Here is an 18,702-nt window from a genome sequence, read left to right on the forward strand (position 1 = left end):
TGCTCCATGGCCGATATCACTGACCGGAGGGATTCCATCCGAAAGTGCCTGACTGATGAACCTGTTGAGGAGCTTTAGGTCCAGAACCGGTCTTACTGTTCCGTCCTTCTTGGGGACCGTAAACAGGTTGGAATAAAATCCCTGAGCCTCTTCGCCCTCTGGTACCGGGACAATGACCCCGTTGCGCAGAAGAATCCTGATGGCTCCTAGCAACGCCTCTGCCCGGGATTCCGATTTGGGAAGCCGGGAATGAAAAAACCGCTTTGGAGGGTGTCCGATAAACTCTATCTTGTACCCGAATGACACCAATTCCGCCACCCATGCGTCGTGTGCCACCTTGACCCAGACGTGGCGGAACCTGAGCTGACGACCGCCTACTCTGCTGTCCTCGGGTACCTGATGCCTCAAGTAATTTTGCTGCGGGCCTCTGGGACCTAGCTCCCCTTGACCTGGGTGGACGGCCCCGCATCCTCCCCAGAGGGTTGGCTCTATACGTGACCTGGCGCTCTCTGTCTTGGTTGTGACGAGCTGGGGCAGTAGAACCGGCCGCTGCCGCCCATCCTGGGGCGCGAAATGCTCGAAAGCGCGCCTGCGGTTGACGAAAGGGCGGTCTACTTTTCTGCTGTGGGAGAAAGCTGCTCTTTCCCCCTGTGGCATCTGAAATAAGCTTGTCTAGCTTCTCTCCAAAAAGCCGATTACCCTGATATGGCAGGGACGTTAACGATTTTTTAGAAATCGAATCAGCCCGCCATAGCCTTAGCCACAAGGCTCTCCTCATGGCGATAGCGCTTGCTGCTGCTAGCGCCGCGCAATTAGCCGCATCCAAGGATGCATTAATTAGATAGCAAATCAGATCGCAATGGCGAGTGACTATCTCAGACACCTCTACCGGCAAGTCTCTATCTTGCAGGACTCTATTCAAAGACTCTGACCATGACATCATGGCCTTGGCCACCCATGTTGCAGCGAATGAAGGCAAAAGCGCTGATCCCGATGCCTCATACAGCGAGCGGGCTAAACCTTCTATAAGCCGATCCGTGGGGTCCTTAGTGGAAGAACCACTAGGCACTGACAACAACGATCTTGAGGCCAGGCGTGACACTGGGGGATCCACAATCGGAGATTCCGCCCATCTCTTACAGAGCTCTGGTGCAAACGGGTACCTCGTCTCTAGCGTTTTTTGTCCCGAAAAATGCTTGTCTGGACGTTCCCTGTGCCGTTGCACCATGTCCTCGATTTCTGGATGAGTGCTAAACACCCTATGTGGTCGCCTGGCCTTCTTAAAAGATATCTTATGCCCTGCGGTCAGGGAGACATCCTCCTCAATACCTAGAGTTTGATTGACCGCCTCAATGAGACTGTCTACCGTCTCCCGACACCCGGGGGTATCCAGATCCAAGGATTCCTGCCTGTGCTCATCCGAACTCTGCTCGCTCCCAGACAATGGTGACGGTGAGCGAGACGCCGCACTCACGGATGCCGAAGCACCGGAGGGGCCCGGAGACGCCATATGGGATCTTTCCCTGTACGTCTCCTTAGAGAGAGTGCGGACCCTGCAGGCCGGCGGCTCATGTGAGGTGGATGAACCCTCCCAAACAGGCGAGCCGTCGTCTCTACCCCTATCCGGGGCCTGAAGGGTCTCAATCGCCTTCGTAAGTGAAACCATAGACCGAGACAGTGATAACGCCCATTCCGGGGGATCCGACCCCCTGGGCTCCGTTGGAGGGGAGGGCTCCTGGGCGCGTTCGGAACTACAGGCTTCACATATTTTAATAGTCTGTGCTCGCGGGAACACAGCCCCACAGGAAACGCATGCGGTATAAAGGAAAGTGTGTTTCTTCCCTTTTCCAGACATACTTGCAGAAAAAAAAACGGCCAACTTTCTTTTTTTTTTTTTTTTAAGGGATACAGGGGTATGAGAAGGAGGACAACCTGCCCTAGTGTGGCCAAGACGGGGTCGCACTTACCCGGGCTCCTGCTGTCTCCCCGTGCTCCTGCTGCTGCTGATTTCCCTAGGTAGGCTGCGATGCTTTCTGACCGCGGCCTACCCCATTCTGAAGCCGGGGCCTCAGTTTTATCCAGCGCCCGCCCTGGACCCGGAGGCGGCGCCGGATCTGACGTCACGTCGGGGGGCGGGCGCCGGATCTGACGTCACGTCGGGGGGCGGGGGGCGGGCGCCGGATCTGACGTCACGTCGGGGGGCGGGCGCCGGATCTGACGTCACGTCGGGGGGCGGGCGCCGGATCTGACGTCACGTCGGGGGGCGGGCGCCGGATCTGACGTCACGTCGGGGGGCGGGCGCCGGATCTGACGTCACGTCGGGGGGCGGGCGCCGGATCTGACGTCACGTCGGGGGGCGGGCGCCGGATCTGACGTCACGTCGGGGGGCGGGCGCCGGATCTGACGTCACGTCGGGGGGCGGGCGCCGGATCTGACGTCACGTCGGGGGGCGGGCGCCGGATCTGACGTCACGTCGGGGGGCGGGCCTTCCCCCGCGGCCTAGGCCGAAGCCGCGGGCTAAATTTGAGCACCGCCCGCCGGAGCTTTCACCCTACCCCGCGCGCTCCTTCCCCAGACAGGTACCTGGATGGAAGGAAGGAGGGAGGGAGGAAACTGCGGGAGCCTCCTGCTGCTGCTGACACCGCAGGCAGGAAAGGGGAGCCGGCTCCAGCACCTGGAGCGTTTGTCGAGCAGTCCTGGCCTGGATCCTCACGCTGCCCAGGAGCCCCAACCATACCTTCTTACCCTGAGGTAATCCATCTTCGGACGGTGCAGGCACCCTAGCTCCGTTCGCCTCGTCTGGGCGAGGAGAGGGACCGTCCGCCACCACACAGTACCGCCGTCTAGCGTTGGTGTAGCAGTGGGGCCGCACAGACTAGTCTTGTGCCTCTGTGCAAGCCCATGGTTTAGCTACCTAGGGGTGGACAGGGCTAAGTCTGGCATATTGTCCCACGTCGCGGGAGAGGAGACGTGGAGGGACACTCGCACGTGGTCGCCCGTTGATGGTTTGGGGAAATCGGATCCTTTCAATAGGATGCGTTGCACCTGTCATATCTTCTCAAAAATAAAAAAGAAAAAAATAGATGTCTGGGGAAAGTCCCAGAGATGTCCCTCGGTGCGGGAAAGGATACGCGGAGGCGATACTCGCGCGTGCTCGCCCGTTGATGTTTGGGGGAGATCGGACCCTTTCAATAGGGTCCGTCGCCCCTGTCTCCTCTTCATAGCAAGAAAATATTAAAAAAAATATATATATATAGTCTGGGGAGACCCAGACTGCGTGTGCCTCCATCAGACACTAAGCAAAAACTGGTTTCCGCCCGCTATCGGGGCGAGGGTGTATGCGGCGGAGGAGGAGCGAACTTGTTTTTTTGTATACTTAGTGTCGGCCTCCAGACGGCAGTAGCACACACCCCACAGTCTCTGTGTCCCCCAATGAGACGAAGGAGAAATTGACGTTTTAATTCATATTCCCACTAGGCACAGTATATGGAACGGATTTTTGGACAGACTGGCTACATGTTACAGAATTTTTACGAAATTGTGTGAAAAATCAAGTGTAAATTGACTGCCATTGCTTAATTAAAATCCACACCATGTTGATTTATGCTGCAGATTTCACCATTTGCAATTCAAAGAGTCCACAGAATATGAACTTCTGTAGCACCATTTGCTGGCGTTATCATGATGGAAAACTCAGCGACTCAGTCATGGGAACATGTCCTTAGACCATTTTTCTGGCAATCATTGGGGCATGTTGTGACATGAACAAACATGACAGATGCCAACTGATCTGTATCTGAAATCACTAATAATATCCAGCTTGAGGCTAGACATTTTCTGCTGCAGATGGATCTGTGCAAGTATTACCTAGGGCTGTGGAGTCTGTAAGGGTGTGTGCACACGCTGTGGATTCTGCTGCGGATCAGCAGCAGTTTTGGTCCTGCGGATCCGCAGCAAACTGCTGCGGTGTACAGTACCATTAAAATCAATGTAAAATAAAAACCGAAGTGCAGACGGTGCGGATTTTTCTGCGCGGATTTGCTGCGGTTTCAAAACCGCAGCATGTCAATTCTTTTTGCGGATTCCGCTGCGGTTTGGCACCTGCTCAATGGCAGGTGTCAAACTGCAGGGGAAATCCGCAGGCTAAATCGCAGAAAAACCGCAGGTCTTTTGACCTGTGGATTTACAGTACCTGCGGTTTTTGACAAATCCGCGCTGAAAAATCCACAGCACAATCCGCAGCGTGTGTACACACCCTAAGCCAAACCTCTGACTCCCCATTTTTCCTGACTCCCTATCCCACAGCACGGGTCACTACTGAGCATGTAAATAAAGTACAGCACAGATTCATCTCATCTATGACTCCCCAGCACTGGTCACTACTGAGCATGTACATAAAGTGCAGCACAGATTCATCTCATCTATGACCCCACATCACTGGTCACTACTGAGCATGTACATAAAGTGCAGCACAGACTCATCTCATCTATGACTCCACAGCACTGGTCACTACTGAGCATGGACATAAAGTGCAGCACAGATTCATCTCAACTAAAAGCAGAGATCCTTAGATCAGGAACAGAACAGACATTTATAGGACATTTCATAACTTTCCAAATTATGTATAAAAAAATACATCACATCCTGCATTGTACTGTACCCAGTAACGGTATATATATTTTAGGAGTCAGAGTCGATCCATTTTATACCAACTCCACAGCCCTGGTATTAAACACCAATTTCTTAAAATCCACGAGTTCTACACCTGGAATGTGTAAATAACGAATATATACAGGACAGGAAAATCTGTAACTCGTTCATTATTCTACTGGATGTGAAGCGGTATAAACTGTGATGTTGAGAGCGGGAGAGGGCATGTTGAATTCACTGGAGATGTGCTGGGCAAACACGCAACTGACACCACTGTACCAAGATTGCAACAAGTTCAGCCTTGTAAGGATCCACAATGCTGTCTTTCCTTCTGTTACAGTAAATGTAAGATGTTAATGTTTATACGGCTTCACAGACCCATTTATGACAATGAAGTAAATAAAAGAAGAATGTAGCATATGAACAGAAAGTTACAGAGAAATATTCTAAGTATGGCAAACAAATAGCAATAAAATGCAATTACTATAACTGCTAGTAAACACAAAGTCTCAAACCAGAAGATCTCGCAGATACAAGTTACACAGGAACGCAGCCAGCAAGGTACTGGACACGGGACTTGTACGGCCGCCAGAAAGGGATCACTCCGATACAGCTCAGAACAAACCACTCCAACCAACAACTTCTGCGCCCACACTGCTTTTTTACTACCTCATTCAGATGTCCGTTAATCACATACGTGTTTGTGTTCCATCCATTGTTTTTAAGTAACCATTAAAGTATAGGGTACTGTCCTTTTTTTTCCCAAATCACAAATTCAATGCTGAAACACTGATGAAAATCGGACAATTTTTTGCGTGAAAGAAAAATCACTGATGTCCAAATGACTACCTAGACAGACAGCACAAATGGTTTAGTAACAAACACTAACTTTAGGGGCATGTTCCCATGGGGCAGATGCACAGAGGATATTCTACAGCATATTACAGTAGCAGCGTTGTCACTGAGATTTTATTAAATCTTAACTATGCGCTGCAGAAAAAATGTACAACATGAATAGACCAGAATTGCAGATTTGAAGTCCACACCATGTGAAGTTATGCTGCAGATATCACAGCAGATGTTGGATGGAAACACTGTAGCATTTCCACAAAGTAATCTGAAACAGTGTCTACCACTGTGGAAATTGCTGTGGGAGATCCACAAGGCGAAGGACCCATGGGCAGGTGCCTAGAAGTGCGAAAGGTAGAACAGGCCAGCAGCAATCTACAAACAAGGCCCAAGGGTGAGACAACAGCTTCTGATGAGATGTTTATCCAAACATGGACTGTTCTACAAAAGGAACAGTAAAAGCAGGACATGATGGACTTTCCACATGTCTCCTGTACTTTTTCAGGAACTGCAGACATAGTTTGTTGCGGAAAATGACTCACAGTCCTCAGGTAGGAAGGATCTAGGCGGAGTAGCCAAATTTCCTGGAATAAAGCCCAGATCAATTGGCGAGATTACAGAGAGTGAAAGTTTAAGAGAGAGCATGGTCAGGCTCATACAAAATGTACAAATCACTGCTGTAACTTGTAAAACTGGTAGAGTTATAGCCTTTCCAGGACAATGGGGGGGGGGGGTCACACTAAAAAGCTTCACACGCCAAGAAAGACGCACCATGGGAAAGTAAAATTAAACTATGGCATTAGAATGGAAACCTGCAGGTTGTGGAGAATATCATATAAAAGAGCCATCAGTAGAAAACAGAATCACAGATTTTACTCTACATATGGGAAAGCTCCTGATGCACACACAGTGTATCCATAGTACAAAGTGTAAGCAGCACATGCAAAAAACATTCTCCTTTTTGGTACAGGCTGGACTAGGTACATAGGCAAATTTTTTTTTTTTTTTTTAACTGTACTGTAGAGAAGATCAGACCCTATATAGAAGTACACACAGTATGTGCTGTATTTTTTTTCCTAAGATTTCTGGAAGCTCTGAAATGTCCTACAAATGTCTGTTCTAGTCCTGATTAGAGTTGAGCGAATTTGTTCAGATTTGGCTGCCGAATCTGAACGTGCCATATTGGTACCCTATTTGTGCCGAATTTATGTTTGATGATCGGTTCCAAACATATTTGGTAATTTCTACCCCCAATGACTAATGACATTCGGCTGTGTTCGACGAATATTGCAAAAACAATATTAGCTGATGATCGTAATCAGAACCGAATTTTGAAAAATTCACTCATCTCTAGTCCTGATCTAAGAATCTGGGCTTTTAGCGGAGATGAATCTGTGTTGCACTTTATGTACATGCTCAGTAGTGACCAGTGCTGTGGGGTCATAGATGAGATGAATCTGTGCTGCACTTTATGTACATGCTCAGTAGTGACCAGTGCTGTAGGGTCATAGATGAGATGAATCTGTGCTGCACGTTATGTCCATGCTCAGTAGTGATCAGTGCTGTGGGGTTGTAGATGAGATGAATCTGGGCTGCACGTTATGTCCATGCTCAGTAGTGATCAGTGCTGTGGGGTTGTAGATGAGATGAATCTGTGCTGCACTTATGTACATGCTCAGTAGTGACCAGTGCTGTGGAGTCATAGATGAGATGAATCTGTGCTGCACTTTATGTACATGCTCAGTAGTGATCAGTGCTGTGGAGTCATAGATGAGATGAATCTGTGCTGCACTTTATGGGCGGCACGGTGGCTCAGTAGGGCGGCACGGTGGCTCAGTGGTTAGCACTGCAGCCTTGCAGCGCTGGGGTCCTGGGTTCGAATCCCACCAAGGACAACATCTGCAAGGAGTTTGTATGTTCTCCCCGTGTTTGCGTGGGTTTCCTCCGGGCACTCCGGTTTCCTCCCACATTCCAAAGACATACTGATAGGGAATTTAGATTGTGTCCCCATCAGGGACAGTGATGATAATGTGTGCAAACTGTAAAGCGCTGCGGAATATGTTAGCGCTATATAAAAATAAAGATTATTATTATTATTATTATATTACATGCTCGGTAGTGATCAGTGCTGTGGAGTCATAGATGAGATGAATCTGTGCTGCACTTATGTACATGCTCAGTAGTGACCAGTGCTGTGGGGTCATAGATGAGATGAATCTGTGCTGCACTTTATGTACATGCTCAGTAGTGACCAGTGCTGTGGAGTCATAGATGAGATGAATCTGTGCTGCACTTTATGGGCGGCACGGTGGCTCAGTAGGGCGGCACGGTGGCTCAGTGGTTAGCACTGCAGCCTTGCAGCGCTGGGGTCCTGGGTTCGAAACCCACCAAGGACAAGATCTGCAAGGAGTTTGTATGTTCTCCCCGTGTTTGCGTGGGTTTCCTCCGGGCACTCCGGTTTCCTCCCACATTCCAAAGACATACTGATAGGGAATTTAGATTGTGTCCCCATCAGGGACAGTGATGATAATGTGTGCAAACTGTAAAGCGCTGCGGAATATGTTAGCGCTATATAAAAATAAAGATTATTATTATTATTATTATATTACATGCTCGGTAGTGATCAGTGCTGTGGAGTCATAGATGAGATGAATCTGTGCTGCACTTATGTACATGCTCAGTAGTGACCAGTGCTGTGGGGTCATAGATGAGATGAATCTGTGCTGCACTTTATGTACATGCTCAGTAGTGACCAGTGCTGTGGAGTCATAGATGAGATGAATCTGTGCTGCACTTATATACATGCTCAGTAGTGATCAGTGCTGTGGGGTCATAGAAGAGATGAATTTGTGCTGCACTTCATGTGCATGCTCAGTAGCAAGGCAGTGCTGTGAAGTCAGAGGTTTAGCTTACCAACTCCATAGCCCTGATAGACAGCGATATATATATACGGTTTTCAAAAGTACAACACAAAATCCAGAGATATGGGTTCTGCATTAAATTTGCAGGGAAAGTGGAAGACAACCATTTAAGAGAATGTTAGACTAACAACCCCACAATAAAATACACTATTTCCACATTTTATCTATATCGCTACTGATACAAGGGAGAGAAAAAAATACAAACCAACCAAAAAAAAAAAAATGGATGGACTAAAGGGATTTTATTCATCTGGTCGATTCTCCATTATAGAGGTAACAGAATAAAGTCAGGCACCAGTAACTAGAGCCATCAATGGTGACTAGGGCATTTGCATTTTCATGCTGAGGTATCCAACATAACATTAAAAAAAATGTATATAGACCGCTTTGAAATGTAGAAGAGCAGACAGGAATTATGTTTCTGTAATTTACTACAATGTGAGTTCTGTATATAGAGCAAGCAGCACGCCGCTGCGCTATAGAGAACAACTGTCTGTCGCATCTGTGACACTAGATAAAGCAAAGTATAGGAACATGTACACACCGTGTGCACAGACGGCAGTGCTAACCTGCTATGGCCCTTGCTGTAAAATAGTTTCCCTCAGTCTATAATTCAATGAAACAAATGACACCAATGATTACCCAGAGAACAACAAAGCCATCAAGAACTTCCCTTCCACAATTATATTAATGACTAGTCTGTAATTACCATTAATGAGCGCATTGCATGAGAAGCAAAATGAACAGAAGGTTTAAGTGATATGGGAATATTTTAATGCATGAAATATCAAGAAGACATGAATAAAATATATTTTGGGTAGAAATCCAACACAAATTCCTTGTGCGTTTGGCCATAAATTGTTGAGGAAAGTTCTACAATTGTTCTATTCATCCGAAACAATGCTATACAGAAGAACAGAAATGATTTCTGGCTGCAAACATTTCTGCAGTAAAGTCTGCAGTGTGAGAAGTCACCTATGGCCATGATTACAAATAGCGTTTTTGCTGTTTGTTTCTACAGACAAAACCAGCTCTCTTGGTAGTAAAAACGCTACAGAGTTTTTGCACTGTTTTGCATATGTTTTTGTCCACAGTACATTTAATAAACTTAGGCTAGTTTCACACTTGCTTTTTTTTGCAGCGCGTTTTTCCCGCAAAAAAACGCATTGAAAAAACGCATACAAAAGCATACAACTGCTGCGTTTTTTTCAAGCATTTTTATGAGCATGCATGAAAAAAACGCAGCGTTTTTATGCGTTTGTAGTGCGTTTTTACCGCGTTTGCTTCCAACATTTTTAGGTGGCCCCTCACACTACCCAAACCATGACTTTACTAACCCTAACCCTGAACCTAACCCTAACCCTGACCCTAACCCTAACCCTGACCCTAACCCTTAACCAAATCATACTTAACCCTAACCCAAACCCTAAACCCTAACTAACCCTAACCCTAACCCTTAACAAAACCATACTTAACCCTAACCCTGACCCTAACCCTAACCCTGACCCTAACCCTTAACCAAACCATACTTAACCCTAATCCTGACCCTAACCCTGACCCTAACCCTAACCCTTAACAAAACCATACTTAACCCTAATCCTGACCCTAACCCTGACCCTAACCCTTAACAAAACCATACTTAACCCTAACCCTGACCCTAACCCTGACCCTAACCCTAACCCTGACCCTGACCCTAACCCTTAACCAAACCATACTTAACCCTAACCCTGACCCTAACCCTGACCCTAACCCTGACCCTAACCCTTAACAAAACCATACTTAACCCTAACCCTGACCCTAACCCTGACCCTAACCCTGACCCTGACCCTTAACCAAACCATACTTAACCCTAATCCTGACCCTAACCCTGACCCTAATCCTTAACAAAACCATACTTAACCCTAACCCTGACCCTAACCCTGACCCTAACCCTAACCCTGACCCTAACCCTTAACAAAACCATACTTAACCCTAACCCAAACCCTAAACCCTAACTAACCCTAACCCTAACCCTTAACAAAACCATACTTAACCCTAACCCTGACCCTAACCCTAACCCTGACCCTAACCCTTAACCAAACCATACTTAACCCTAATCCTGACCCTAACCCTGACCCTAACCCTAACCCTTAACAAAACCATACTTAACCCTAATCCTGACCCTAACCCTGACCCTAACCCTTAACAAAACCATACTTAACCCTAACCCTGACCCTAACCCTGACCCTAACCCTAACCCTGACCCTGACCCTAACCCTTAACCAAACCATACTTAACCCTAACCCTGACCCTAACCCTGACCCTAACCCTGACCCTAACCCTTAACAAAACCATACTTAACCCTAACCCTGACCCTAACCCTGACCCTAACCCTGACCCTGACCCTTAACCAAACCATACTTAACCCTAATCCTGACCCTAACCCTGACCCTAATCCTTAACAAAACCATACTTAACCCTAACCCTGACCCTAACCCTGACCCTAACCCTAACCCTGACCCTAACCCTTAACAAAACCATACTTAACCCTAACCCTGACCCTAACCCTGACCCTAACCCTAACCCTGACCCTAACCCTTAACAAAACCATACTTAACCCTAACCCTGACCCTAACCCTGACCCTAACCCTAACCCTGACCCTAACCCTTAACAAAACCATACTTAACCCTAATCCTGACCCTAACCCTAACCCTTAACCAAACCATACTTAACCCTAACCCTGACCCAAACCCCAACCCTAACCCTGACCCTGACCCTGACCCTGACCCTAACCCTAAACCCCCTTAACTAACCCTAACTCTAACCCAAACCCCTAAATTCCATGGTTAAAAAAAAAAAACGCATATGCAAAAAAACGCATACATGAGCATGCCAGTGCGCACATATGCGCATCCATAGGCTATAATGGCCATTTTTAGCGCAAAACGTGCGCATATGTGCGCATGCGCTTTTTTGCAGGGCCAAAAAATGCAACATGCTGCGTCTGGAAAATACAAACGCACACCCCAAAAAAACGCAGCGCATGAAAATCGCATACATGCGCTTACAAGCGCGCAGGTATGCGCACCCATGTTAAATATAGGGGAAAAAACGCATGCGCACATATGCGTTTTTTTCCAGCGCTAAAAAACGCAAATGTGAAACCAGCCTTAGTTGCAGAAAACACAGTAAAACAAGTTTGCTGCTTTTTTTATGGCAGTGTTTTTGACCTCTCGATGCTTTCTATGGATGGAAAAATACGCTGTAAAAATGTTGATTTGACATGCTGCAGATCTCTACAATGAAAAAAAGCATGTGCATGAGGGTCCATTACACATAGTGACGCACCAGCGATCCCGACAAAGATATGACCTGGTCAGGATCGCTGGTGTGTCACTACATGATCGCTGGTGAGCTGTCAAACAGGCAGCTTCACCAGCGAGGATGCCCTGGATACCAGCTTGCACGCGCTGGGAGCTAGTATCCAAGGGAAACAGCGGGTAACTAAGAGCGCGGCGCTGATAGGTGTCACACACAGCGAGATCGCTGCTGAGGTCGCTGTTGCGTCACAAAACTTGTGACTCAGCAGCGATCTCGCCTAGTGTGACGGGGGCTTAAGCCGCAACATATTTTCTGACCCTAACCAAAACTCGACCGCTTATGAGGATGCAGAGTCTGGTCCAGAAGACCTGCGGCTGCTCCGTGCATCACGGTCCACACTTGGACCACTACACACAGAAGCGTGAATCTAGCATTGCGGTCAGCGCATGCAGCGTCATTTAGGCACCACTGTAACTGCATAGTAAGACATCACATGAACACATCAGCTGTGCTTTACCAGAAGTGTCTTTTCTAACGCCGATATCTATTATTCACATTCTATGTATAAAATAGTGGCACACACCAGAAGAACGCACAGGTCACTTCTTTAAAGGGAATCCGTCACCCCTTTTTAGTGATATAATGTAAAGATATCACCCAATTGTGCGTCCCATAAGGATTCTTTTAGGATTTTTTATTCCCCCCTGACACCGCACCTTTGATGCAAAAATACCTTTGTTATTTTGGTGAAGAGGTATGCAAATTGCTGCGGTCCGGTCCGATGGGCGTGGCTTAGTCGGCTTCTTCCCCCCCCTCGGCTTGCTGAGCGTAATCTTCATCTGTGAATATCACCGATAATGTTGGTTTCCGCGCTTGCGCATTCAAAGAGGCCTGCGCAGTATGCTTTGCCCAACTGTGGGCGAAGCATATAAGCGGTACTGCGCATGCGCCGGTATTTTCCAGCGTGATCTATGCCCCGGAAGTGTGTCCTGCATGTGAAGACTTCCAGGGCATAGACCGTGCTGGAAAATGCCAGCGCATGCGCAGTAGCAATTATATGCTTCGCCCACAGTTGGGCAAAGAATACTGCGCAGGCCTCTTTGAATGCGCAAGAGCGGCAAACAACGTTATCTGTGATATTCACAGATGAAGATTACGCTCAGCAAGCCGAGGAGGGGGGAGAAGCCGACTAAGCCACGCCCATCGGACAGCGCGATTTGCATATCTCTTCACCAACATAACAAAGGTATTTTTGCATCAAAGGTGTGGGGTCGGGGGGAATAAAAAATACTAAAAGAATCCTTATGGGATGCACAATTGGGTGATATCTTTACATGATATCACTAAAAAGGGGTGACAGATTCCCTTTAAGCCACTTCTCAGCTTATGAAGCCTGAAAGGTTAAACGAAGTGACAAATGATGGAACATATAAGCAGCGAGTCATTTTGCTGTTGCTGTGCATGGGTTCATTCTTTTTGATAATTTTTTAGCGCTTTTGCAAGTGGGATTCAAGACGAATCCCTCTGAAAAAAATTATGTTGTGTGCACATACCGTTATAAACAATAGAGATCTGTGGAAGTTCTCATTACCTTGCTACTAAAAAAAAAAAAAAAAGCACTGATGCCCAGGTCAGTTGGGCCCTGCATTTATCCAGTAGAGAAGGGACTAAAGAAGGGTGGTGGATACAAAAGGAGACTGCTCCTGTGTTGTCACAGAGGTGCACAGTCTCAGCATTTTGTAAAATTGGCGCTATATATATATATTATATATACATACATACACACACAATGGAGCATGACGCAGAGGACGTATGACTTGTGTTACAATATATCAATTTTTTTCTTTGTAAGGGCATGTTCAGTTTGTGGCATAAAACTCAATTTATTTGTAAGCACTAATTCTTGGAGTAAAACCCCTCACCATGTATGCCGGTGCAAATCTTGCGCAGCAAGTCTAGTGCAGTCAGGCTTGTAACACGGTTCTAGATGGCAAATACGCTACGTTTTACTGTGGGAGAAAACCCACAGCGTAAATTGACCAACGTTACAGACTTGAAGTCCACAGTATGTCAATTAATGATTTCGATATTTATCACAGCGTGCAAAGGCTGAAGTCAGCAGTATACAGACGCACAGATAAGTGGGAGATTGCAGAAGAATGCCCAGTGTGACAGGACCCCAAGTGTCTAGGATTCACTCGAGGAACTTGAATATTCACATTGATGGCAAGATTCTAAATTCAGTTCCTTCTTTCATGAGCACACATAGGACATGACTATAGGCGGTATATGACGGGATTTATGCTGCATACAGTCATCATTTCTCCATTTATTTTTATATAAAAGTTGCAAAAGGCAAAACACACAGTGTTGACGTATCTCACCACCAAGATATAGTGAAAGCACACCAGCCTGTACTCAGCTGTAAGGCCGCGTGCACACGATACAGAAGTAGCAGCACATGTTTGTGGAGTCCAAAGCGCTGCCGTCAATTGAACGCAAGTAAATCCGCATGTGTTCAGTGATTCATGCGGATTCATCGCGTTCAATACATTAAGGGTTTGTGCAGACGATCAGTAATTGCTGCAGGTTGAACGCTGTGTATTTATGCAGCGTCCAACTGTTACAGCATAGTGGATGGGATTTCAAGAAATCTCATGCCCACTCTGCGTCCAGAGATGCCCACAGTTCACCCACGGAGGCAGACATGAGATGTGTCTCTCCAGACCACAGTATGTCAATTTCTCTTGTAATTTCTCTATAGTCTCCGCAAGAGAAATTTCACCAATAGAAGGTATTGGACGCGGTAAATGTATTGGACTAGGGTCTCCACAAGAGAAATTGACATGTTGCAGTCTGGAAAGCCGCGGGTGTCTGAGGACACATAGTGAACATGGGATTTCTTGAAATCCCATCCACTATGATGTAACCACTGGCCACTACAGGTTGGAAGCTGCATAAATACGCAGCGTCCAACCCACAGCAACTCCGGATTGTGGGCACATACCCTTAGACTGGCACCTGAGCTTTCATACCAGCTCACACGAACGTATCACAAAAATAGACCGTTTTCATTTAAAAAAAAAAAAAAAAAAGAAAACAGACTTTTCAACTTTGTTATCCTTTTGTAGGCTGCATGAAATACGTTTGTATTTTGTCTTGTAAATTTTATTTACTGATGTATAAAGTTTCCTATAATGAACAGCAACAATGAATCCATAAAAATCAGATACTATACAGTTAATCCATATGGGAATCGATTATTTTTTGCACACCCATAAATTTCAATAGGCAATTCTAATGCAAAATACGGAAACTAGTGAACGCTGCAATTTTTTTCACATGGATATTCAGTCCATGAAAAAAAATAAAAATAAAACAGTCATAAATGACCATTAGTGAATAACATTGGCCCAAATGCTGTTTGTGTTTTTTAAGAAAGAGAATTTGGACAAAAATACAGTTGTGTGAATGTAGCCTTAATTCTTAGCAGATAAACTCCGAGGGCATAATATACAATGACACACTACAAAGTCTACTAACAAGCAGAACACATATAGAGATTGCCCCCCTCCATGATAGAACAGCCGGGGACAAGCGCAGCTGCTAGACTATTTCTGGAAACCAAAATAAGAGCGGAGGCCCACATAGGCCTGACTGCATACCACTACTGTGCCCTGTGCCAGTGTAGGAAGTGAGCAACATGCAAGCAACAAAGGAGCGTGCCAGTCTGTCTATTGTATAACACGACAAAAGGCTGCAGCTAAAAAGGCAAAACTGTCCCCCTGCCCCTACACCTAGAGCGGTGTCTTGTTCACATACACATGGTGTACATGAAATGGGCAGCAGCTGTAAACCAGCCGTACATTCGAGATCTGTGTTTGCATACTTGTCAGACACACCTTACTTTCTTCTGTTGATAAGAAAGTAACAGGATATCTCTAAAACTTAATGCAGGGTTGGTGATTATTCTATAAAATTTAAGAAAAAAAAAGTGATAAGCACAGAAACATCTGATACAACTATTAACAAAAATACCGTTCTTTCACAAGCCTTTCCTGTCTACACAGCATGTCATATTCGGTCAGGGCAGCAAATACATGGCAAGTCAATCTCTCCGGGCAGGGCAGTGCATGCATGGCAATCTCTCCGGGCAGGGCAGTGCATGCATGGCAATCTCTCCGGGCAGGGCAGTGCATGCATGGCAATCTCTCCGGGCAGGGCAGTGCATGCATGGCAATCTCTCCGGGCAGGGCAGTGCATGCATGGCAATCTCTCCGGGCAGGGCAGTGCATGCATGGCAATCTCTCCGGGCAGGGCAGTGCATGCATGGCAATCTCTCCGGGCAGGGCAGTGCATGCATGGCAATCTCTCCGGGCAGGGCAGTGCATGCATGGCAATCTCTCCGGGCAGGGCAGTGCATGCATGGCAATCTCTCCGGGCAGGGCAGTGCATGCATGGCAATCTCTCCGGGCAGGGCAGTGCATGCATGGCAATCTCTCCGGGCAGGGCAGTGCATGCATGGCAATCTCTCCGGGCAGGGCAGTGCATGCATGGCAATCTCTCCGGGCAGGGCAGTGCATGCATGGCAATCTCTCCGGGCAGGGCAGTGCATGCTTGGCAATCTCTCCGGGCAGGGCAGTGCATGCATGGCAATCTCTCCGGGCAGGGCAGTGCATGCATGGCAATCTCTCCGGGCAGGGCAGTGCATGCATGGCAATCTCTCCGGGCAGGGCAGTGCATGCATGGCAATCTCTCCGGGCAGGGCAGTGCATACATGGCAATCTCTCCGGGCAGGGCAGTGCATACATGGCAATCTCTCCGGGCAGGGCAGTGCATACATGGCAATCTCTCCGGGCAGGGCAGTACATACATGGCAATCTCTCCGGGCAGGGCAGTACATACATGGCAATCTCTCCGGGCAGGGCAGTACATACATGGCAATCTCTCCGGGCAGGGCAGTACATACATGGCAATCTCTCCGGGCAGGGCAGTACATACATGGCAATCTCTCCGGGCAGGGCAGTACATACATGGCAATCTCTCCGGGCAGGGCAGTACATACATGGCAATCTCTCCAGACAGGGCAGTACATACATGGCAATCTCTCCAGGCAGGGCAGTACATACATGACATAGCAATCTCTCCAAGCAAGGCAGCACATACATGGCATGACAATCTCTTCAGGCAGGGCAGTACTCATATGGCATGATAATCTCTCCGGCCAGGTCGGTATGTACATGGCATGGCACGCTCTCCGGGCAGGGCAGTACATACATGGCACTCTCCAGGCTAGGCAGTACACACATGGCATGGCAATCTGTCTAGGCAGAGCAGCATGTACATGGCATGTCAATCTCTCTAGGCAGAGCAGCATGTACATGGCATGTCAATCTCTCCGGGCAGGGTAGTATGTGGAGAAAGTGTTGCCCTAGACACTGAAAGTGACATATAGTAATGCGGCCACAGACTAATGGGTTAAATGAAACACAGAATACAGTACAGCCTAAGTCCTGCGCATGTGACCGGCACATGAACATTATTTTTTGGTGTAAAGATGGGCGTTGCTTTTTTGCTCAATTCCCCACATTACAAACAGCTAGTGAACCACTCCCTTATAGAAACCTACCTATGCATTCACACTCCTCTACTGTATATGGATCACATTCACATATGGGTTAAGGATTTTTTCAATTTTTTTTTTTTTTTTTTTTCCTGATTATATATTTTTTCTGCATTACAAGTGGTCAGTTTTTCACCCAGATTTGTCACATTTCTATTAAAGCGTTAACTATTTTATGCCATGTCTATCAATGATAAGAAATGGATGTAATACGCCAATGTGAAGTAGGCAAGCACAGACGTGCGATATTACACACGACCCCCGATTATCACTAGGAGTCCATGACAGCGTGGGGCGATGACATAGGAAGGCGGTATAAGCCTGACTGAGCCCCGGGGTCACTCTCACACTTATACGGACATTTTCTCAATATGAAGCCTTCGTCCATTCAGGCAAATTATAGGATTTCTAAACTTTTTTGCATTATGCAGCAAAAAAAAAAAAAAATTAGGAACCGTCTGATGAGCCAATTACTGATGTCGCCGCGGAGACCATGGTGAGGTCACTGGGGTACATGGACACTCTGCCCCACACGTGGATAACAGGGTGGATTTGGGGAATATGGGGGACAGCTACAAATATTTCCAACGCCGATTACCTGACACTCAGGTCACCTCTGCCCCCAACAATTCCCCCTAGACACAACCTGTACACATCCCCCCACAGCAGCGGGAATGCTGGCTCCTGTAGTCCCCCTGCCCAGTCACGCATTGTTACAACCTGCACACAGCTGTGCACCTCAGGCAGGCTGCCTCTCACAGGCTCCCATCTCCCCTCACAGAGGTGTCTCATTCAGGCGGTCTATCACAAGCTCGTGTAAGAAGTGACTGCTCACCATGGCTGCCGGCACCCGACCACTGCGCCCCCAGTTCCCCGGCATCTCACCTGACTACAGGTCACTATGAGGCTCCGCCGGCCGGGAGACCACAACTCCTTCTCTGGGACAGTCCCAGCCTCTCAGTCACTGCGCATGCGCAGCTCCGTTGCAGTCCCCAGTGGACGAGGCGTGGCCACTGATAGCTCCTCCCACCCCAAACCGGCGATAGCCAGTGACTTCGCGTTGAATCCGCCCACACGTGCCGTGCCTTGGGCCAGCCTGGCATGGTGGCATGGTGCCCTGCCATAGGCAGCCTGTGCTGTGCATGCTGTAGGGTCTGCAGACGGTACATTGCTAGTAGGTGGCCCTGCCTGTGTGTGGCGGTACAGTCGTGTCAGCTGGCAGCAGTAGCTGATGCCAGTCAGCCTCCTAAAGCTTTATACGTGCAGGAATTGTAACTTATGGAGCTGATGGGACGGGAAAGAAGCCTGTAAAAGTTTCTGGGGAAAGAAGCTGCGTCCCCAAAAATTCCATGTAAGCC

The 18,702-nt window shown here is 47.6% G+C and overlaps 1 protein-coding gene across 2 annotated transcripts in view; it reads right to left on the reverse strand.

Annotated features, from left to right (window-relative positions):
- Positions 1–18,375, reverse strand: part of MYO1C (myosin IC) — a 162,855-nt gene extending 144,480 nt beyond the window's left edge. Inside the window, exon 1 of one of the 2 annotated variants that reach the window (XM_073565650.1) lies at positions 18,230–18,375. Coding sequence is in view for 1 of the 2 variants with exons in the window: in XM_073565648.1 (XP_073421749.1) it covers positions 18,180–18,224 (45 nt within the window). In the remaining variant the exon portion in view is untranslated. Of the gene's footprint in view, positions 1–18,179 lie in introns of both variants that reach the window. The other variant, XM_073565648.1, reaches the window with a different exon arrangement.
- Positions 18,376–18,702: the final 327 nt, after the last annotated feature.

The sequence above is a fragment of the Dendrobates tinctorius genome, unplaced genomic scaffold (genome assembly GCF_039654945.1).
Source record: "Dendrobates tinctorius isolate UK_male_01 unplaced genomic scaffold, ASM3965494v1 ptg000016l, whole genome shotgun sequence".
NCBI classification, from domain to species: domain Eukaryota; kingdom Metazoa; phylum Chordata; class Amphibia; order Anura; family Dendrobatidae; genus Dendrobates; species Dendrobates tinctorius.